Consider the following 24,831-nt stretch of genomic DNA (forward strand, 5'->3'; position numbering starts at 1 on the left):
CTTACATATAAAATTAGCATCCTAGAAAAATGTAAAATTTTAATCTTGCACCGTTATTAACCAACATTCTGGCCTTCCAAACTAACTAGTACTCTTGTGAGTAGTTCTTACACAAATACTCCCACTGAATTCCTCAGAACTACTCGTGGGAACAATGGTGGCAGAATCGAGTTCTAAGATAATAACGTCATATATTATACATAGAAATAATCTCAGATGTCTAATTTATAATAGCAATAATACTTTGAGATCCTAGGGGGAACAGCGCCATACACGCTGGAAAATGTTCCACAATATCTAGGGGAAGATTTTCCAAAAGCAGAAAGGGGCGTTACGCACTCCACGCTCATTGAAAGTCAGTAATAGTTGGATGCCTAGACCCCACTAGTGCTTTAGAAACTCTCTCCTACCTAAGGTTAAGTTTTGTTTTAAATACACATAAAAACTAATCCAGAAAGTGCTTAAAGGACTTATCAAAGTTACCCAACAGACTCACCAGTCCTAGCTAACAAATACCTTGCTCTAACCACTACACAAAGTTGCTTCTTTCAAAAGTTAGGAATTGACACTTGATTAACAAACTTACAAAGGGATGTGTTGCTAGTAAGGATGACTACTGTCACTGAGCAAGTGTGGCAGAACAACCCACATGGTGTTCAAAAAGTAACAAAGGAGGAAGCTCAGAACATTTTTTTAGGACACTCAAGTTACAAAGTCTCCTACTTAGATTATTGTCTATGCTGTGCAAGTTGTTTTTAATTTACAGTTATACTGAAAAGCATGGGATGTTTTATTCTTAATTTAGACACATTCCATGTTTCTCAGCATAACTGCAAATTGAAAATAAGCACTTACAATATTGCTAGTGATCTAGCTGAAGGAGGACTTTATAGTCTGAAATGTTCTAAAATTTGTTCTTAATTACCTTGTGCACATTTTACACAATTAAATTTCCATCTAAGGATTTTGCATTTAGATTGTGCACTGCAGTTAAAGCCTCATTTTATGGAAAAGCAGCCTCCACTTTGGAACATTCAGACATAGGAAACTTTAAAAATCAGACTTAACTACTGGATTACATAAAATTCCCTAGGTGAGATTCCATTCCAACAACAATTTATACATTCCTAGATAGATGGCTTAAAATCATCTGAATCTCTTCCAGTGAAGACCTTAATAAATATTAAATACCTCAAAAACTACCCTAAGATTTTTCTCTCTCATATCAATTTCACTGTCCTCTTATTGCACAGAAAAAAAAAATCCAAAGGATATAACAGCAATTTACCAGTGTTAAAGTGTTTCTGAGGTTAAACTGACAACAAAGAAGAACAGAAACACAAAGCATCTTGAAGTAAGGTTTCAATTAAATGTGCAGGATTTAGTAATGCAGGACAATGAAAAAGAGTTACAAATTAATTTAATTTTCTGCGTACAGTTTGCAGCTGCACTCCAAAGTGTCTGGGGCTTAAGAACAAAGCCTTGAAAGGCCTCAGAGTAAGGAAAGCTTCAATTTTTAATGTATAACGCCATTAGTTGATAACTTGTGGAATCTGCGACCCCTGCGGAGGGGCATAAGTGCGAGTAACAGAGACTGATGAAGTGACATATTTGTTCATGTCTAGAACTATGAGGAAGAAGCTTATTACTAACACCATCAGGCCCAACAGAAATATGCCCTAATAACCTTTGAGACATTTCCTGGTTCAACATCTCTTTCTATAAAATATATTAAAAAGCCAAACTTAATTCACCTTAAAGAAGGATAATTAGTTTCACTTTTGCTTTTTAAAAACATGAACTATAAAAAAATGAATTGCAAATTAAAGATCATCACTAAATTGCATATTTCTCCCAATCTGCAGATCCTCAGAATTATATCTGCTTTATATATAAGGTTCTGCAAAGGTACTGATTCAGAACAGTGTAACTTCTTATCCTTACATGTCTTATCTATAGATATTATTGTTCTCCTTTATCCATAAGGATACACATACCTCAGTCCCCAATCCTGTAAACATGTGCACAACTCACATGGGTAGCACACAGAAGTCCATGAGACTACTCATGTGAATAAAATTACATGGGTAAAATTGCCGATCTGCCAGGGGGTGCTCTAACCACAGCAATACAGGGTCATTCCCATTCTCTCTCTCTGCCGCAAAGACTATTTAAATATTTATCCACAGTGGAACAGTCTTTGGGCTAGAGAGAAAGAAAGGGAATGACCCCATAGTCCAGTGGTTAGGGCACCCACCTCAGAGATGGGAGACCCAGGATCCAGTTCTCTTGCTCCATCCACTCTTTCATTATTTATTCACATCAGAATATCCCCTATCTCAGTGGTTAGCGCACTCTCCTGAGAGGTGGGAGACTCCTGGTTTAAATCCCTTCTCCCCCTCTAAGGGGAGGGGGAACTGAACATGAATCTCCCACATCCCTGGCAAGTGCTCTGGGCTGAAAGGTCTAAGGTAGGTGTCCGGCACCACTACCACCATACAAGGGGCCTGGTTCAGTAGGCGTGCTCAGAGACTGCCTACCAGACCAGGTGTCACACACAACATTGGAAGACCCCACATACAACATGGGGCTCAGGAGCCACTTGGGCATCTGGGTGCCTGGAGGGAGGGAGCAGTGTGCATGCTCAGAGGCAGGAAGACAGGCACTCAGGGAATGATGACTCTGAAAAATTTGGGTGCCAAGGAAGTTTAGATGCCTACAGGTTTCAGCAGCAGTTTTGTGGACTGCAGCGGAATCAAAACCTGGGACTTAGACTCCTGAACCACAGAGGTTTAGGTCTCAAGTACCTTTGTGGATCTCACTCTAAGTGCTTAAGATTTTAAAATGTACTAGCCATAGGGACATAAAGCACAACTCTATATCATAGCAATTAATTAGCAGCTTATAAGATATTAACAAAAATACAACACACGCTCCACTCTCATTCAAAACCTACAGGCCCGGATTTCGAAGTCGGTTACGCTGGCGCAAATCCATTGAAGTAATGGTGCTGGTCTGGATTTACATCAGTGTAAAGATAAGATTTTGGCCCATTGCATCCTCCATAGCAGACCAGTAATAACAACATAGAAAAGCAAACACAGCTGATAAATATCTCTAATATTTTATTATTTTTAAAACAGAAGATTGGTTTTTCACAGTGGGTCCTTCTATGAAGAGAAGGCCACATTAATATATATTTTATATATTACATAGAGACACACAATGCTATTCCCATCCATCTATTCAGGGACCTAATTGTTTTATTTATTTCAGTGTTACAAAGCCTGCCCACTGTGGCTTAGCGTTGAATGCTGCAAAACATGATACATTGAGATCTCAACCTGGGCAAACTGTACCTAAACTTACACTTTATTGCAGCTTAGTTCACAGTCTTCACCTAATATAGGGTTACATCCCAGTGCAGCAAGCGGATAAATCATCCTGGAATATTACACTGGCTAAGTTTAGCTGTGAGTGGAGCATATGTGCTTCCAAGCCACTGAAGCAAAGGCCCATAAAATACACTAATTACTGGAAGTTATGGTCACTGAGTGATTGATAGCGCTCTGCAAGGCAACTTCCCCATTTTCAGCTATTCTGACGGGCCTCAACTGCCACAGAGCAATTATTAATTCATGACCCAACCCTCAGGCACTGATACCTTTACTCTAATTCTGCTACCACAAAACTACTGTTATGGCTGGACACTGCCTTTCTTCATTCTGATGCCTGGGTAAAGATGATAAAAGTGGAACCCTTGTAGACTGGTATTGTTTAGATACACTACCCCAAAACAGCATAGAAAAATAGGTAATTTTTTGTTCTAGATGCCAGTTTCTAAAATGTTTTGCTTTGCACAAATCAAATAAAATATGCCTAGACAATATATTTTCAAAAATTAAGAACAAATTTACTTTAAGTTGTTATGAGGCAAATCCTGCTCATCTTACCCATAACTAGTCACAGTGACTTCATATGGAGTACTTGCATGAGAAAGGAAGTAAGTGATTGCCTGTTGTATGAGCAAGAGATACCGTAATGTCATTCTTTAACACAGTTGTTCTCAACCAGGGGTATGTGTACCCCTCGGGGGAACTCAGAGGTCTTCCAAGAGCATATTAACTCATCTAGATATTTGCCTACTTTTACAACAGGCTACACAGATAGCACTAGCGAAGTCAGTACAAACCAAAATTTTATAGGCAATGATTTGTTTATACTGCTCTGTATACTATACACTGAAATGTAGGTACAATATGTATATTTAAATTGATTTATTTTACAGTTACATTGTAAAAATGAGAAAGTAAGCACTTTTTCAGTAATAGTGTGTTGTGACACCTTTGTATTTTTATGTCTGATTCTGTAAGTTTTTAAGTGAGGTGACACTTGAGAGTATACAAGATAAATCAGACTCTTGAAAGAGGTACAGTAGTCTGGAAAGGTTGAGACACACTGCTTTTACAATTTAAAATAACTTGAAAAAGCTCATTTCAAAAAGGAGGAAATGTGCCATTTCTTTTCGAGCTGTCTGCACAGACAGTTCCTGCTGGATGGGTGTCTGCTTCTCAGAAACATCACTGCAATTTTTAACAGTCAGGTCAAAGACTCAGGATCCAATTCTGTTCTCAGGTACAATGTGAAAGGAAAAAAACAAAAAGTGATGTGGAAACTGAATTACCCTCTCACCCTAGAACTGGTCTCATTAAGTTAAGGTGCTGGCACATAGGTGAGGTAATGCTGGGAACCCTGTACTGCAAAAGACCATGCTGTATCTCTTCTGTGGGCAAACAGAGAATTTCAGTCTCCTGGGTTTTCAATCCAGCATTTTTCAGAAGTACTAAATTCACTTCAAAATATTTTTTAAAAACCTCCAGGTCTGTGTATATTATCATTATTATGGAGTGATTTGCAGCCAATAAAGTAACTACCCATCACATTCAAGCATTACTGGGTCCTTGGGTAGTTGGTTATAGAAGTAACGGTGATCTTTATTAGTTTAAAGGATTCAGTAAGAAAAAAAAGTGAAAGCAATTTAAAACACATCATACTGTATCTACTGAAATGTGCTCAGATCCATGTAATCAGGATTTAACAATTACTTGCTTCCTCAATGTAAGAGTTAAGAAATAATGCTCTTGTAACATGTTTATTTACTGCTGACCTGGTGTCTTCTGGTAGCAGGCGTTCTTAATGACTACAGCGACACCAGCCGGCACTGGCCTGATTCATACTCTCCACTTTAAACCTTTATTTCTTTTATAGAGGACTCTAAAAAAACCCTCATTTTGGTTGTATCAACAGGTTGGGCTGCAAACTGAGAGATCAGGCCTCAACATGGAAGCAAATTATTCCAAAATTAAATTTAATTTGTTTTTGACAGAATTTAGGACACTGAATTTTTCTTTAGATTCTTTGTGTACATTTCTTTTTGACACTGAATTTACATAAGAAGATAAGAATGGCCACAGTGGGTGAGACCAATGGTCCACTTAGCCTGGTATCCTGTATTCCCACAGTGGCCAGTGCCAGGTGTTTCAGAAGGAATGGACAAAACAGGCAATTATTTAGTGATCATCCCCTGTGTCCTACTTCCAGCTTCTGGCAGTCAAAGGCTAGGGATGCCCAGAGCATGGGGTTGCATCCCTCACCATCTTGGCTAATAGCCATCCTCCATAAACGTATCTTATCTATTTTTTTTAACCCAGTTGTACTTTTGGCCTTCACAACATCCACTGAAACAAGTTCTGCAGGTCAACTGTGCGTTTTGTGAAGAAATACTTCCTTTTATTTGCTTTTAACCTGATGCCCATTAATTTCATCAGGTGACCCCTAGTTCTTGTGTTATGTAAAAGGATAAGTAACACTTCTCTATTCCTCCACGCCATTCATGATTTCATAGCCCTTTATCATATCCCGCCTTAGCGGTCACTCTTCCAAGCTGAAAAGTCCCAGGTTAAACCTCTTCAATATTTTCTTTTATAATACAGAAAATGCTGTAGGTAGTTTTCATAAAAAAAATTCAAACTGGATTCCATATTGACCATATGCATTATATGGATACAATGCAGAATTCCAGAAAATTAAGATTTACATATACTCTACCCTTGAAAAAGCAGCGAAGAGTCTTGTGGCACCTTATAGACTAACAGACGTTTTGGAGTATGAGCTTTCATGGGGGAATACCCACTTCGTCGGATGCATGACCTTGAAGTAGGGCAGGAAGACATAAGCACATAACACTTCTACTTCATGCTCCACACTCACTATCACCTAACTTTTTGGTGCAATTTAGCATGTGGGTTATCTACAAAGACAGAAATGATCAAGGCTCTGGTTATACAATGTCCATTGTCCACCTATCTCCAATGGCCAGTTAGAATAGTTGTTATGAATCAACTGTGAAGAATTCTCTGTGGTGGTCTGTGGCTTTGGACTTGCTTCTCCTGATGGGACTATCTAAGTCTGCGTTTGGGGACTTTTAGAATGTGGTTTTAATTTGCAGGGTTTTCAGCTACAGTACTTTTGCTGTTCAGTGGGCAAAGAGAACATCGATGGGTTACCAGTTTAGGGGAACAGTAAGTCCTTTAAAAATTTGTTGTAATGCAGTCCAGATACCATGGTGATGGATATCTAAGAAATCCTGGTAATCAAGTAAATCTTAAGCATTCTATAAATTTGTGTCTAGATTTTGTACATTAGGATTGGCATGTGGATTTGCATGTCAATGTGTTTAAGACTCACACAATAAATGCAGCCCAAAGCTTCACATTGCAACACACTCTTAGGAGATGTTAAGTATCAGAGGGATAGCCCTGTAAAAAGCCATTTCCATTACATGCGTCTGACGAAGTGGGTATTCACCCACAGAAACTTATGCTCCAATACATCTGTTAGTCTTTAAGGTGCCACAGGCCTCTTGCTGCTTTTTAGGAGATGTTGCAAGTGTCAGAAAACCCACTATGGTTCTAGAATTAACATAATAGGACCTGTAGTATAACCCCAGAGGATATGAACAGCTGGCAGGAGGCTTCCAGGTCTCTTCCCCTCTCCCATTTAAAAATATATATTTTACTATAAAAAAAGAAGCACAAACTGTACAATAACTTAAAATTCTGTTGCAAATTCTCAGAAGTCAAGACATTTCCAGTAAAGACTGCCTCTCTATCCTAAACATCTCCTGTTCGGCCCACTATTTTGATACACCTGGTGTGATGAAGTGGGAATGTTCTTAATGTTTTCTCTGAATACTATATGGGTGGCTCAGTTTCCCCTATGCATTTCTCAAGTATCTAGGTGGTGGGATAAGGGCGTGTGACTGTTGCAGAGCCGAGAGGGCCAGTGTGATGTTGTCTGCACAGAGAATGGCTGACACCCTGTCTCCTGGCAACTGATGGCCTGGACCCCTCCCCTGCAAAGGTGCCAAATGAAGATGTTGGAGAACAAAGAGAGGGAGGCCAGAGGAGGGGCTGTAGAGGGAGAGGGAGCCTAAGCTCCCTGCCCCCCAAGAGGGACCTGACTGAGGGGGTCCTGTTGTCTGTTCCTACAAGTTCTGTGTTGGACTGTGTTCCTGTCATCTAATAAACCTTCTGTTTTACTGCCTGGCTGAGAGTCACAGTGAATTGCAGGAAGGGGGGGGTGCAGGGCCCTGACTTCCCCACACTCCATGACACCTGGTATGTAAAATCCCGTACGATTCTGAGGCCCTTGCTTTACACAGGGCTGAAATGTAATTCTCATTTGCCTTTTAAGCTTGACCCTTGCCATCATCATAAGTGCGTATTTTAATTATGTTCTTGCTGCTTCTGCTCCATGCAACCTTTTGACACCCTGGATCATTCCATGCTCCTGGCTTGCCTTCAGGAGTCATGCAGACATTCACGCTTACCTCCTGTCACAATTCTGCACCTAACAAATTGCTCTCATTCAGTCTCCAGTGGTGACTCTAATTCCACACCAAGGGTATGGCTACACTGCCGCAGCAGCGCTTTGAAGTGTGAGTGTGGTCGCAGCGCCAGCACTGGGAGAGAGCTCTCCCAGCGCTGCACGTACTCCATATCCTCATGGGGTTTAGCCTGCAGCGCTGGGAGCCGCGCTCCCAGCGCTGCGGGACTGTTTACACTGGTGCTTTACAGCGCTGTATCTTGCAGCGCTCAGGGGTGTGTTTTTTTCACTCCCCTGAGCGAGAAAGTTGCAGCGCTGTAAAGCGCCAGTGTAGCCAAGGCCCAAGACCCAACTGTAAGGCATTCCATAAGCCTCAATTCGCAGTCCTCCCTTCTCTTCTACCTACTCATGATAAAATTAACCCCTGTGCGAAGGTACCACTTAGATCTTCAAAACAGGGTTTAAGCAGGATTTAAGTGGTGCTGGCCCTCTACATAGGAATGAATTTGACTCATAAGATCAGCTAAGTATCCAGTTCATATCTCTAAATGTAACCATAACCACTTCTACATTGACGATATTCAACTGAACACACATTTTGAATTCTTAACACAGAGTCCTTCTTGTTAACTCCCTCTCCTTGTTCTGACTATATACACTTGTGGCTTTGTGTCAGCTTCTTACAAGTAAACATCTCAAAGACAGAAGTGTTTCTCTCACTCAAGAGGGGTATCCTCAAGCAGAACTTCATTCTCTTCTGACACCCTCCGCAGACTCAGACCTTCTATTTGCCTCTGCTACTTAGAAGCTTGGTATTATCCTTGACCCTAAAGTCTCATCTTTCCACATCTACACCTGCAATTTCCTTGTCACCACCTCTGTTGTTTGCCCAAGTACTGTATGCTCAAGAGTCAGTATATAAAATCCCTTACCATTGCCTGAACATTGCATGTTAAGCAATTTTAGTTTATTTATCTGGAAAAATATGCATGTGTGCCTGAAATACATATATGCCGCACATACATGCACTGGATATTTAATGTTCAGTTATGGTGTCCATGTACTGAGGTACATGCTTAATTACTGAAAACACAGAATAGCCTAATAATCTGCAACATCTCTTAAAACTCCATGTTAACTTGACTACCACATACAATTCCTAAGTCCGTAAATAAAGTAAAGTCTACTAAATACACAAATAAAAGAAAACAGACACAAATTACTGTAGATAATCAAAGGAACCTTCTATTTTATGGGATTGCAAAACAAATTCTTATCATTATTATGGATGTGCAAGAGCATTTCTTTCCTGTACGGGATAACATTGATTTTTTGAAGGTGGGGCTAGAAAGAAAAGAAAGATAGAAAGAAAGGCTGCTTTCGTGAACAAAGAATGGAAGAGAGTTGAGACTGAGAAGGACACAAAGGAAGATGTGAAGTGAGAGGCACACCTTTATAGTATATGGAAAGTCAAATCACCCATGTTCAAATCCCAGCTCTAACACTCACTTACTCTATAGCTTGGACAAATCATTTCACCTTTTGGTGCCTCAGTTTATGATGATAAACAATTAACACTTGTTTTTGTATATACAATATAGGTCCTAATCCACAAACTGGACCTGCTAACGGGCTGCTGTGCCTGTGTGTTGCCCCAATCAATAGGTTCCATGCTAGTGAATCTGATTACAATATCAAGATTTATAATTTTAAATTATTCAGGTCAGTGACCTAGTTATTTTACACATCTGTAAGGTGCCTAGCACAGTGCTGGCATTACACAATCAAACAATGATACGAATAAAAAGTGCCCCATCTTTAAAATAGGGTCAATAATACTTACCTATCTCGGAGGAGCATTAGTTGGGTGTTAGTTAAAAGTTTATACACTGTCTTGCAAATATTAAGTGAAATATAAGCACTATGTATTATATGCAGAAAAATCACTTTAGAAACAAAAACCTCAGCGTTTACACATTTCCCCTTAAACTTATTAATTGGTGCATGTACTGGACTAATATGCTGCAAAGCTCGCCTTCAAGTTTTTTTGCATTATAACAAAACTAAAAAGCATCTTAAAACAAGAGTGCTCATTATTAAAAGACAACAAAATGTGTTTTATTTTCATTAAGTAGCACTAATGTTCACTTTCAGACAGTAACCCCTAACTGAAATTGTATTAATTAGTGATTACAAAGAGCTATTAGATCATTCAAACTATCCTCCTCCATGTGCCAGGCACAGTTCTCTTAAACACACTGATTGCAAACTGCACTTCGACTTAGCCCAAGCTGCCTGGAATTAGGGTGAACAGACAGCAAAAGTGAAAAATCGGGATGGGGGTGGGGATAATAGGAGCCTATATAAGAAAAAGACCCAAAAATCGGGACATCTGGTCACCCTGCCTGGAATACATTTTATGACCGAGTTATAAACCCCTGAAAAACAGTGTTTATAATGGAAGTGCTGACACAGTCTTCAATGTAGTGACAGCAATGCCACTGGTTTAAATTGAACTTGCTTTGTCAACCAAAACGCACTGAAATAAAACTACAACTAAAAACCTCATGATAATATAGAAACTATTTGCTGTGAAATATCTGAACAGAGGTTTATGGATAACACACAGAATTAATGCGCCCTTTTACAAGAAAAAAATACAAACTCTAAAGAAATAAGCCAATAATGTTTCCTTTCCCTGTGAGATGTAAACTGCTCTCAATCCCATTTATCTCAATGGTAATTGAGGATGGTCGGCATCTAACAAGGTGAAGCTCATCAAGGTTAACTTGTTACTTTGCCTACTCTTTAAACTCAGCCAATAGACTTCTTGGGCAGCAGTCTTAAACTTGAAAAGTAACCAGTTTCTGATTACCCACAGCACTGTAGCAAAGAAATTCAATGTATTTTTGAGGTTTAGAATAAATAAAATTAGAAGATTCTGACAACTGAGTTTAATCATCATACATCAAACAGCTCTCGGTATCGTGGTCCAATACACTATTTCTTGTCAATCAATGTGCACTAACTGCTAGCTTGCGGGCATAAGAGTTTGGATATTTAAAAAAAAAAAGTGAGTTGAGACAATTTTAAAATCCTAGAATAATCTCTAACTGCCCTCTCTGCTCCATCAGCAGGAGCCTGGAATAGCGCCCCACCCATCCGTATGTCAACAGACAGAGTTACTGTAATGACAGTGACCTTGCATGGCTCTTTGAGCTGCTTCTTCACCTTTCTTGAGATATTTTTCTAAGCCACTGTCCTTGCTCTCATCGTTTAACACATCACTCAAACCACTCCAATCAAACAGCGATCATGTTGAAGAGAGGTCTCAGAGGACTAGATGACATACCAATTAACAAAGAACACAGAGCCAAACTGTTCTGTGCATCTGACACACTGAAGGAGAGAAGAGCAGGTTGAAAAGGCTTGAGGGAAGAGAGTAAATATAGACCCCAAATGTTCCCCTAATATTGGCTGACATGATGTAAAAATCAGTATTACAAAGACAAGCTGTAAATCGGCTTCTAATAATCCTTAACCTGTGATTTTGTGTAAACTAAAATTCAGTATCTAAGGCCTTGTCTACACTGGCACTTTACAGTGCTGAAACTTTCTTGCTTAGAGGTGTGAAACCCCACCCTACCCCCGAGCGCTGCAAGTTTCAGCGCTGTCAAGTGGCAGTGTAGACAGTGCACCAGCACTGCAAGCTACTCCCCTCGTGGGGGTGGGATTTTTATGGCGCTGGGAGAGCCACAACTACACAGCCATGTTAAAGTGCAGTAACATTGGTAGTGAAAACATACTGTTAGTCTACTAAGAACTTATTAATATTTTAGAGCCTGTTGGTGCTGTTATGAGCTGGGTGAAACCTTGTTATAGGCTGACTTAAAACCCCATTGAGAACAGTAGGTGTGAACTAATCCTTCAATTAACATAACTGTAAGCATAAGCCCCACCCATGTGAACCTGCTCAGGAGCTTTTGGCTGAGTATTGTTTTGGGCAGAGAGATGTGCGTGTGTGAGAGAGAGAGAGAGAACAGGGAATACACACAAACTGACGTCAAACAGCCTGAAGGAGCAGACGAAAGCAAGATGGTTGACCCTGCAAGAAACCTGGGAAAAGGTTTTTGGGATGAAGATGAGAAGAGTGCTCTTGGTATTGTGAGCAAAAGAAGCTGTTTCCTGCTAACTGATTCCCTCTCTGTGTACAGAAACACAAGACTTTGTACATTCTTTGTAAATAAACTGAACTACATCAAAGAAATACCTACTGCCAACTGGAACACTCACAGGGCCTGAAACTTTGACTAGTTTTTCAGGTTGAAAAGAGGTAACACTTTTGTCCATGGGCACACATCGTTGTATAGCCTTCACAGTCAGCTAATGCACTGGTAAATACACGATGTAGATGATTTATATCAGAACAGAAATGAACCAAAAGTCTACCCTGGTCAAATATAAATGCATTGCAATCTCACTTTAGCCCCCTGTTGACTACACGCACTTACAGAGACTGCGGTGACATGAATAAATTTTGTATTTCTCCCAAAATTCTGAGGTCCAATTCTGAGCTCCAATGAGGTAAGCATTGACAACAGTGGCGTCCAACTGCAGTAAATTGACTTAACAGCACTGCATCCCTTGTGACCCATTAGCTTATGTCATTATTGTATATTCAGAGTTAGTTTTAATCAGTCTTGGAAAAAAAATAGACAAGATCTGAATGCAATAATTCCAAGTTAAACAAGCAACACATGATGCCTGTATTTTCAATCTGGTTAAGTTTAATCATGTGTTTTTCAACAAATATAAATATATTCAATAAGGTAACATATGAGAGTCTTGGTTAACTTCCAGTTCTCTAGGGGTGAAATTCACCCAGACGCAGAGGGCCAGCACAAAGACTATGTCCCATTTAAGCCCTTTCTTGCGCTGGACTTCAGCAAAAGTCTATGCACCACTGGTCATCTGTACAGGAGGGAATTTCACTCTAAGTTAACATTATTTGACATCTACTAAAAGAGAATGGAATGGCATCTGTAGGATTCTATTGTCCCTTCGTCTGCATGTGGAAGAGGATACAAAGCCAGGACAAATCTTTCTGAGTTAAGGTCCAAGCATATCTTTGGGTAGACATTTTTTCCAGACACTTATATGGTGAACAATGTAATACTTATGGAAGTATATGACAGCCTGGAGGTGTTGCTGATTCGCACAGAGGCTAGGAGTCCGAGATGACAGGTGGAAAGAAAGAAGAGAAAAGCAATGGTATTATGCCAATGATGCAAGGCAAAGAATATCAGGGATCTAACTAATGGTCTCTTGCCTTATGTTACCCACAGGCCTGCGTGCCCCTTAAAAAGCATTGTATGCACACTTAAGTATGTGTATGACCTTTAGTTCGATTTTGTGTGATGACCATGCAGGGTCTTTGAAACCTTTGCTTGTTTTATTTCTACCGCTTCCGACTTAGCTTATATTAAAATTGGACACATTACTTATACTAAGGTTGCCATCACTGCTGCTCCATGGGTCAGCCATTAGAAGTTCCTTTCATATGCTGTGGTCATATTGTTATCAGACAATTCTCCTCACAAACTACAAATATATATAGTAGAAAAGCATAAAAACAGTCAGACCTGATCTCTAACAGCCCTCCAATCAAGAGTCTTGGGTGATCCCGAACACAACGACTAATTCTGATGCCAGATCAGTCACCTTTCCTTTTTTCCTTGATCAGGCCAAGCTGATTTCACTTGTCAATTGCTACTCAAATGATTGGCAGTTCTAGTTATCCTAAGCCTTCTAGCCCCTCGGTTGTTTTCTACAGCATAAGATGCCCATCTTTGTAAAGAACTATGAGATTTATGTTTAAAGAACCTCAGATGAGTACTAAGCAGAAATACCAGACTACTTACATTTTCACTGGATCAGAAGTTACCTTAACATTTTACTAATTACTAAATTACTAAAATCACACTTGCAGAATGTACCTGTATCTCCCATTACAATATTTCTACCTGCCACATTCTCCTTGCACAGCTTTGTTTCAGTGAGACACTTCTAGGTGTGAACAAAGGTGAAAGTAAGCCAGTATGGTCCGGCACAGCGTACCGGCAAGAGCCAGTACACCATGCCGGACCGCATCAGCTTCCGCGGCAGGGATTTAAAGGGCTCTGGGCTCCCCGCTGCAGCAGGCAGCCCAGAGCCCTTTGGATCCCACCCACGGCTCTGGCGGCCAGGCTGGGGCTGTGATTTAAAGAGCTCAGAGCTCCCGCGGCTGCGGGCAGCCCAGAGCCCTTTGAATCCTACCTGCGGCTCCGGTGGCCGGGCTGGGGCCGGGATTTAAAGGGCTCAGAGCTCTGGTGGCCAGAGCCCTAGGCCCTTTAATTTGCCCCTGAGCCCCAGGGGCTCCCAGCCACCTCTGCAGCTGAGAGCCCGAGTTGATTTAAAGGCCCTGGGTTCCCAGCCACAGCCGGTGAACCAGAGCCTTTAAATTTTGAGAGGCCCCACCTCTTCTGGTTGAGGCCATGCCACCTCAGGACTCTGGCAGTACTGGTAAGTCCTGTAAGTTACTTTCATCCCTGGATGTGAAACAACGAGTGTACATGAAAAGTTGATCTTTTGGTGAATACCCAATCACATGGTGAGAAATCCATCCCATCTGGCACAAAGCCACAATTGTCAGGCTGTCTGCAAGGAACTCCACTGGGGTTCAAGAATGGTATTTACCCAGCTCAGCCTCTGGATCTCCACAGCCCTATGATGGCCCACCCTTAGTGGGCTAGTTTGCACTGGCCTTTTCAAACCTGGTATAGAACAACCCCACCGCCAGTGGCATGCAGGGAGTGTAGAGATGTCCTCCCAACCGCACTCCACATACGCTGATCCCCACTCTCACTACACAGCCCTACCAAAGGGCTTAATTGGAGCATATGGGCTCTCCATACCTAGGTGGATTTGATCCACTGAGAACGAATCCATTCTAGATACAGTGAGAAACTTAGCAGTGGCTAAGCTTATATATACAAAAGGAACTTTGTTGTATAATAGGGAATGTGTAAAAATAATTTGAATCTTAGATTTAGTTCAGTTCTTACAATGTGCCTTAAAGAACAAGTATATATGCTTACATACCTCCATGAAGGAAATCCCTAAACTCCATACATCAGAATGAATCCCGTATTGCTCCCCTGAAATTCGTTCAGGCTGAAAGAAAGGAGGGGAAAAAAAAAATCATCTTTAGCCCAAACAAACAAACATGCATCTCTGGGCAAATAAACTAGCTCAAAATTTTGCAGGAATCTTAAAATTCAATTTGTCTAATCTGAAAAATAATGAACATACGAGGTTATTCATAAACATGACACACTTTATTTTTACCTGGGTTCTGCAACTAGGCAAGGGGCTCTGCCCCGCTCAGACACGCCATCCTGCATGGCCATGTACCTAGTAAACTTGGCTAATGAATTTGTGCCTGGACTACCTTATTTCACAAGAAAATCAACAGTGTGCACCTCCACAACAAAGCACCATATCAGGTTCTAAGCCTCCGATATGGAACGGATTTACTTCTAGTCCAGAGTGAGAGGTAAGGTACACCATGAACAAAAATACTGAGTAAAGGAACTGAATAGGGGTGCAGGGGGTGAAAAATTAATGAGACTGAATTAAACCCAAGTTACTTTTACAATTAGCAAGCTAATGCTTCAAAAGAGAGTCACGCGCTTAGCAATTTTCTTTTAAAACTCTTCAATTAATATATTAAAACAATAAAAAAGATTTCACTCAAAACTATTAACAGCCCATTTACAGAAATAAAAGAACACTGTAAAATGAAACAGCTATTTTTTATCTGAAAGGTACAATTCAAGCTTTCCAAGGTCAAGTACAGTGTGAAATTCAACAATAAAAGACTCCATGAGACTTCTCTCCCCGCTGTGCTATTAATTCACCTGTCTAGCCAACTACCTACAAACCACTGGCTGTATTTCTAGTCTCTAATAATCCAGAGACCTTTTCAGAAAACACACTCCCAAATTAGTGCCAGTCCAACGTGTTTCGGGATGTTTACTCTGCACTGCTAATCCCAGGTTGAGGGCTTTTATCACAGCATGAATGTTAAGTAAAGGAACACAGAGCTGTCTCTGTTATCTTTATGGATCACCATTCTAAACAGCTTTCCAGAATTACCATGCGAAAAAAGTCAGCTTGTGTCAGACAGAATGCTTAGTTTATACTGAGCTACATACTTACATAAAACAAGAATCTTATTACTGTGGCCACCAAGACAATCATTCATAAATACAGTTATTCTAGGACAAGTTTACATGAGAAAGTTTTCTGGTATGATAATGTGGGTTAGGGGTGTAATCTTTTTATGATATTTTTATACAGGCAAAAGCCACAGCATAGACAAAGTTATTATACTGGCCAAAAAGTGCTTTAGCCTCTATAACCTATTTAGTTCAGGGAACAAGTTATAAGCTAAAGTGGCAAAGGGGACTATTTGCCGGTAGAAGCTGTCTCTATGCTAGGAGGATTTGCCAGTATGGCTCTACCAGCATAGCTATACAAGTACACCTTTTCTAGTATGGACTATACCTTAGCCTTCATTTAGCAGCCAAATCAGATACGCAGTTCAATCTGGCCATTTTTAAATTATTTACTTCTTTTTTATAACAGGTAATGCTTTAAGGTAGTAAAATATCATGTAAGTAAAACTGAGGACTCAAAAACACCACCACCACCACGGAAATAGGTGCACAAAATAGTTACATCTGTCCATCTACTTCCACGTTTCGAAGTGTCACGTAACACTGCTTTGTCTTGTAATCATATTTTCACATCAAAGCTTCTGTTCTTGCACACTGGTACAAAACACAAGTAATTTTATATTATCTTTTGGAGACTGAGGTATAAATTTGATGACTGGCAACAACTCACTCAAGAAGCAAAGCAATTTTAATACATGAAATCCGATCAAATATTTTATAGTTTGACTCCTCTCATTTTCAATTAACAGATGGACGCATCACATTCATCCATAAACAATAAGAAAAAAGTAATTTCTTTAATGTACACCTGGGAAGGAGAACTGTAATCTGGATTTGTTCATTAAACGAAAAATACAATTTAATTATTAGAGCTATTTAAAGCCACTCTAAGAATAAGTGCTGAGTTAGAGAAGTGGAGTCATTTGAAGTTTTTTTTTTTGTAATCACAGTATTTCCACTTTTTCAGAGATTGGAGCTGTAGCAATCAGCAGGCCGGGGTATCAAAAGTAATACATTTGATGTATTTTACATTTTGCCCATACCTAATATTCTGATCACACAGTGTGGTTTAAGGCTTGTTAGGATGGTGACATGATTGTTTCAGAGGCTAAATGATGTGCACTTCTTGACTAGAAAAACACTTAGCAAATAAATGGACTCCCTGCTTGTTATCTGCTAACAAGGACGTAAGAAAAAAAATATATAAAAGCAATTAAAGATCATAGATTTCTCCAGCTCCCTCCCATCTTCTGGAGTTTGACAGGACAAATGCCAGGTATTTTGTACTACAGTACTGTTTGCAGACTGTCCTTTGCCAAATGCAGGATCCATTTTTCTCATTTATTTTTAGATATAAGAGCAATGTTTTTTTGCCAAAACTATATTTTAAACACTAGACAAGGACTCCACATTAATTCTACATTCTCATACTCCACAAAATGGGGTGAAACCATTTGTACAAACTTTGTCAAAGACAAATTTGTGGTAGCTTTTGTCGTATTCTCTCAATATTATTTATGCCACCACTTTCTTTATTTAATTTTAAACCTAGTCTTTCCAACAGGACTAGAGTCACTTGCCACTTAACAGGCATGGTAAAATGGTAGAATCCAATCTGTCAAACCTATGACAGAAATCCCCAGAAAGAGATATCATAAAAGTTTGTTAATTTGATTTAAAAGGAATGGAAATATATATATTATTCTGTAGACAGAACACACAAGTAATCTTATCATGGCATGTAAAATTTCTTGGTTAAGTAACAGATGAAATGTACTGATTAAATGGATAAGCATTGCATGAAAGTGAAACCCTAAAACATGCAAGTTAATGGTCTAATGGTATAATACTTTCTGTGTTGTCTAGTATAACAAAACCAGTGTATGTCATTGGGGTTAACTAAGGTGGGGGCTTAGCACTTTCCACTTATCAAATTTGTACTTTCATCCTAACACATTTCGCAAACATTTTCAAATTGAACTATGAATAGATCTGATAGAAAGTGTTTTAAGCAAGCAAAGCACTTAAGCACATGTTTAGATTCACTGAAGTCAATGAGATTTAAGCACACGCTTAACTGTTTGCTAAACAGAGACCTTAGAACAGTGGTTCCCAAACTGTGAGCAACAATGGACCATGGGTGATCCGCCACACAAATGCTGGCTACCCCTGGAGAGCTAGCTGTTAATATTGTATTGGCTCTCCTCTGTTCCAAGCTGTTACACTGCTTTTGAGACAATTATAAACACGTTAAAGAAATACTTTCCCAATATTACTTTTCCTTATCAGCAATTGCTGTAGCTGTCACAGAGATGCTGTGTGATCACAAGGAGGAGGGATGTTAATCTGTGTGATGGTGAATGGGAGCGGTTTCCATAGGACATACTCTGTTAAGATGCAGACAGGAAGAAATCTGAGAAAACCCCCGATTTAAAAATATATCCTACATCATATAGAACAAAGCAGCATACAAAGACTTCTTTTGAAATGTTATTTCTGCATAAATTTACTTACCGCCATATAAGCATTTGTTCCAACATACGTCTTGGCTATAGAATTCACCAGCTATCAGACAAAACAGTCTGTTAGAACAATATAAAGATAATGTGGAAATAAAATGGGCAATTATTCCTCATTTAATCTACAATAATCATTTCTATAAATCAACTAAAAATTATGTAAAAGGGAACAAATTTATCTACAAAGGCACTAAAAATGATTAAATCTGTCTTTTCTTTTGAATGTGAGTTTCAATTTAAAACAAGCACTGCGTTACAGTTTATAGCAGATAACCTTAAACAATTCCGTTAAACAGGATGCTTATAGCTTTAGTATCCCCAAACTAGTCTGATATAAAAAGTCAATTTGAAGTAGGATTGAACACACTCATTTTTCAGTCAGCTGGCTCAAGATGTGAATAAAGCCACATTCATTACTAGAACGCAATGAGCACTAAATACGCTGGAGGGACAACAGACTTTGACAACTTATAATACAACGCTGACCTTCTCTTTGGTCCTCATGTTTGGCGGAGAGAAAAGGTGGCTGCAATTCAAATCAACATCACAGCAAGCTCATGGGTCACTATCACTGAAGTTCTCCAGGGAGGCCCAAAATGGAAATTAATTAAAATTTGTGCTGCACATTGTAAAGGCCCACCACTATTGTTGCTACCAATATTAATTTTTATTGTGGGCCAGTTGGGCTCCCCAGACACGTCTCCCACTCTGCCCTCCCTTTTGTCTGGCCAAAACGCTTTCATATCGAAGCTGCATATCAATGAAGTTTGCTATTCGTAAGTAGTAATTACAATATCAGCAGTTTTTACTGTCATTAAACAATGAACAATCATATTCTGATGAAGGAAAGTCACTTCGAGATTACAAATGAATAACACTCTCCCAGCAGAGGAGAGCCTGCTGCAGGCCTGTTTGTCTTGTAGCCAGGTGATTTCTATTTTAGAAAAAAGAATAGGTAAATAGCTAAGGGAGGAGATACCTGTGTGCTAACCCCAAAGTCGCACAGCTTCACCTGTCCTCGTGTGTTCACCAACATATTAGAGGGTTTCACATCTGTCAAAGAGGGACAAAAGAGGGCATTCACATAAATTATTCTGTGTATGCAATTTTGATATAAAGATATATATGCATCTAGTCATGTCAGGTTTTTAATAGCAGACATTTTAAATTTAATCTCTTTGAGCTGTAACACTCTAACATTGCACTACTTCCTCACCAAGGTTGGATTCCAATAATTAAACCTATATTCTAGTCTAACCCCCTTATAAACCCTGTATTGATCTTCTTGTAATCGTCTCTCTTCAGCTGCTTGGATTTCAAGTAGTGGTAACAAGATTTAAAAAAAAATTATTATACACACACACTCTATATTATTGGATACGCATACATATTATACACCCTCCACACACGACACAGGCATACACACACACACACACACACACACACACAAATATACACACATCAAATACTCTAGCAGATCCAAATAAGGTGGACCTACGTGCCTGCACAGAGCCCTGTTGAAGTCAACGTGGCTCTACCTACATGGCTCCTCTGACAGGACTGGTGCACTCCTCCCATGATCTCAGTGCTGTCACATAAATGAACTCCCACAATCCTATCAAAATGGACTGCTAATCCCACTCTAACAAATAAACACATCAATGAACATCATAAAATAAGACCCTCTCAGTGCAGAGATTATAAAGTTGACAGTCTGTGACAAGAAACAGAAGTGGTAAGATCTTACTGTACATTCTACCAGTAGATAGACTTCTAATTGTTTCCTTTAACTGATCAAATGTAGTGCAGATCTTTCCATTCCAGGGATGCTGGCCAGAATACATGATAAATGGCTTGATGCAGCTCTGACCAAAAACTTGCACAGATTAAAGTATGGTGGATATGTGTAATGACTGCTTTCTCATGGTATTACGAATTGAAAGTAATAGGTTGCGTCTTTGCCTTTTTTAAAAGAAAACAGTAGTTGGGTGCAGATGGATGAAAACCAACTACGAGAGAACCTAATTTTGTTTATCATTAACTTTGGCTTTGTTTAACAGATGTTTTCTGGGTATCACAGTAGCTTGCTTAATTTGTCTTTGTAATGTAAAGTATATAACTTCAATTAACAAGCTGATTAAATGCTCCGATGTTTGGGGCAAAAAGAAAGCTATTTTTTTAAAAGGGTGGGCGCCATCAATACTTTGGTAATGTTCTCCATGTTTCAAGAGCATATTAATAAAATCAGTGTATTTGTAATCTCTCTCCCCGACACCCAAAACAAAAAATCACCATCATGTATGAGCTTCAAGGACACAGTGCCTATTTCACATAATCCTTATTTCAACTGTATAGATTCAGTTTGCCTCTGATACTCTTAATGATTTCTCACTGACCTCACCAGTAGGTGAGGCAAAATACTGATTTAAAACTATCCATGCAGTCCGAAGAGCCTCAGTGCTCTTTCAACCAACATTTTAAAATACGTTATTTTCTAATACAAATTTTGGGAAGACTCAAGTACTGTCTGTTTGTAGCAATCTATTAAACTGTATACAATTCTCTACTGCTGGGTGACCATTCTCAGTTTAACTAGACCTGGAGTGTCACCAGCATGTCTCCATTATGAATGTGTAAGAACAGTACAGCAGCCATAGGCTGCACAATAATCCTATTCATTATGTTTAATTGTCTTCTGAAAATATGTCAGCAGATACATCTACCTAGTTAATACGTCTGCATTGCATTCTAATGAGCTAAACAGCAGGTACAATTAAAAATGCAAAATATGCTGACAGTTTGCATTACAAATTAATCTGTTTACAGCAGGAATGCATTTAAAGGAAGATTGCAGTGAAACATGAAGTCCCTACATCTAATTGCAGAGCAAAGTCAATGGCTCCAAAACAGTTGTAGATATTTAAAAAAGGATAATTAACAATCAAACAAGCACAGTAACTATCTTACCAAGGTCAGACTGAATTCTTGGGAGAGGTCCCTAGTTCAGAGTTTGTGAGCAACATGGTGTACAGATGATTGTAACTGGCCAGCCAGCCACCTGCTAATGATGCACCTTACATTCACAATACTCCTCTCCTCACTTTCCTCATATCTTACACTTGCACAATACAACCTGAGAGATGGGTCAGAGGGCAGCAGCTGGGAGGATGTGTGACATACGTAAGAGTCGAGCTGGGGAAGTGTGGTCTACATGATTATGTGAGGATCCCAGAGTTCTGAAGGCTCTCAGGCTATTAGAGTCCCAATCTACCCACATATTTCTACCAAATGCAATACAATGATTGGATCTGTAATACAACAGTGGTTTAACAATGGCAACATTCATGTATTTTATACACAGAGAGCCAAACCTTTAGTCCCTCCAGTATCACTGGCAAAGTTCCCATTGATTTCAACAGGACTAGGCTTTGGCTCTTAGACTGAACTTCAGCTTAGTCAGGAGAAGGAAGTCAGTGGCTTTCCCCACCCTTGCTGCATTCACAGCATCTAGCTGTTTTACAAGGCACCTAAAAACGCTGCCCTTCTCTATTCTGAAGTACAGGAGCCTCTTCCAGGCAATAGGCTTATATCTGGGAAGGAGGCAGAACACAGCAGCTCTGAGAAACCTGTCCCACAGTGTGAGGGAAATACTATGTTTAGGATGGTATCCATACAGCTACATTCTTCTTCAATAAAATTTTCACTAAGGGCTTGACTGTAGATGTGCCTTGAGCCCACAATAAGGGACAATGCGTTGTTATGCTGCCCTAGGAGCAGACCCGGGGGAGACTGTGACTCAGAGTCATATTCTTCCTCCCAGTTCCCCTTACTACTCCCTCTCCAGAGCAAATTGTGCTGGGTCTATAACCAGCGCAACATATGTTGTCCAGTACACCAGTTCTGGCCAGCCCATTTGAGAGCCAGAGCCAAGGTCTCACCCAGTCCACACCGTGTTTCATTCATCTGCGTGAGTGGAGGATGTAGGCTTCTGGACAGTCCATTTCCACCTTCCATGCTGCTATCTGTGATGTGGCCCTACAGAATGTTAAATATTAACAGCTCTAATTAAGTGCTTGATCCTGAAATCCTTCTGCAGGTAAAACTCATCTGCTTATCATTAATATTACTGTTTAGAAGTTGAAGAATTTAAACAATAGCCAAAAGAGCTCCTAAGAGCATAAGAACGGCCATATTGGGTCAGACTAAAAGTCCATCTCTCCCAGATCCTGTTTTCCGACAGTGGCCAATGTCAGGTGCCCCGGGAGGAATGAACAGAACAGGGAATCATCAAGTGATCCATCCCCTGTGGCCCATTCCCAGCTTCTGGCAAACAGTGGCTAGGGACATCATCCCTGCCCATCCTGGCTAACAGCCATTGATGGACCTATCCTTCATGAACTTATCTAGCTCTTTTTTGAATCCTGTTATAGTCCCATCACTAGTGCTTGCTTACTACATATGATTTGTGCAGAGCATCATTATGGAGGATGAAGATGTTCTATTTATGATGTAGCTGCCTAAGCTGTTTCACCTTTCTGTAGACAAATGGAACACATGTGCTCTTACTTACCAGTTAACAGAACTGTCAGAGGGTCAGGAATCTGAATACTGAACATTTAGTCATCTTATTCCAAAGTAAACAGAATAATTACTCTGAATAAAATGCATTTGTAAAAAATAGTGTCTTGACTTTTATTGCCTTTGACAAATACAATACTCTAAAATGCAAGGAAAACAAATAGTGCAAAAACACCATTTTAGGTATGGACAGCTCTGAGTACATTACTTATAACAACAATGAAGCAGATGAAACAATGAAAATATTCTTTCTGTGCTGACCTTATCAGCCTACTTCCTTCAGAGGCAACTGTTTTTCCTAAACTGGAGGGGCATGTGAGAGTGCATATTTATACTTGATATATCTGTTAGGCATCGGTGTACATGGTGATAGAGCCATTTAATGTATCTAAGCTAGGAAAAAAAAACTGCATATGATCCAGTGCGCACATGATCCTAAACTAGGTAGCAGCCTCTATTCTACAAGCCTTGCTGGTTTCTTTAATTTTGACTCGACATTGCCAATGTAACTGCTGGATGATGTAATCTGTCATTATGCATATTGTTAGTGCTGTTGCACTAGTGATTGGCACTGGCGACCAGCATTCAGGGTTTGGTGTTACTCAGTTTCCAAATGTAGGTAAGTAACTGAACACATTTATTTTAATACTTGTTACAATAACTGTACATACCGCCTGGAAAGGGTGAGCTCTGGAGTCAAGTTACACCTTGACCCTGGAGACTTGGTATACACGCACACGCAGTCACTCTAGGCTCATATACCCAGAAAGTGGAAGACTGAGTTCAGATCTAAACTTGTAAAGTTAGATTTTACTGCCCAATTTATTTACACGTGTGCTATTTGCTAAAATGTTGCACCATTAGATGTAACAGGCAGAATTCGACTTACGAAAGTTCTACAACTCTGCTCCCCTGGAAACGGCAAAAAAACGCTCACTTGTAGATCTGAGCAATTGTGTGCATAGAGCAATGAGGTTCCTGCTAAAATGTCACCTCTGGTAGGTGGAGGTAACCATGGGTGACAAAAGGCCACTGGGCCTAGCAAACTTGATTTAATCTAAAGGATCTTCTTCTGCAAAGCCTCAAAACCAGGAGATGCCGTGGGGGGGAGAGACAGGAATTGGGAAATAGTGCTTGATGGCATGCAGATGTCTCAGTTATCTGCTGCAGCTATTGTACCATTCCACAAAAGAACAAGAGAATTCAATGAAAGTCTCCACCACTTCAATACGTTTCACACCCAGGCTGGGTTTTCTGCTTTAGTGCAAAGTCTTGTGGCAACAGATATAAAGTAGCTTAGGCCATGGCTACACTGGCACTTTACAGCGCTGCAACTTTCGCGCTCAGGGGTGTGAAAAAAACACACCCCTGAGCGCTGCAAGATACAGCGCTGCAAAGCCTCAGTGTAATCAGTGCCGAAGTGCTGGGAGCGCGGCTCCCAGCGCTGCAAGCTACACCCGTAGAGGATGTGGTTTACGTGCAGCGCTGGGAGAGCTCTCTCCCAGTGCTGGCGCTCCGACCACACTCACACTTCAAAGCGCTGCCGCGGCAGCGCTCCTGTCAAGTGT

The 24,831-nt window shown here is 40.0% G+C and overlaps 1 protein-coding gene across 8 annotated transcripts in view; it reads right to left on the bottom strand.

Annotated features, from left to right (window-relative positions):
* Nucleotides 1-24,831, bottom strand: part of MAP2K5 (mitogen-activated protein kinase kinase 5) — a 189,437-nt gene that overhangs the window by 68,323 nt on the left and 96,283 nt on the right. For all 8 annotated transcript variants that reach the window (XR_004002314.1, XR_004002315.1, XR_004002316.1 and 5 more), the window contains 3 exons: nucleotides 19,665-19,738; nucleotides 18,681-18,731; nucleotides 15,028-15,099 (listed from right to left, as the gene is read on the bottom strand). Coding sequence is in view for 5 of the 8 variants with exons in the window: in XM_030577578.1 (XP_030433438.1) it covers nucleotides 15,028-15,099; nucleotides 18,681-18,731; nucleotides 19,665-19,738 (197 nt within the window). In the remaining 3 variants the exon portion in view is untranslated. The remainder of the gene's footprint in view (nucleotides 1-15,027; nucleotides 15,100-18,680; nucleotides 18,732-19,664; nucleotides 19,739-24,831) is intronic.

The sequence above is a fragment of the Gopherus evgoodei genome, chromosome 10 (assembly GCF_007399415.2).
Source record: "Gopherus evgoodei ecotype Sinaloan lineage chromosome 10, rGopEvg1_v1.p, whole genome shotgun sequence".
NCBI classification, from domain to species: domain Eukaryota; kingdom Metazoa; phylum Chordata; order Testudines; family Testudinidae; genus Gopherus; species Gopherus evgoodei.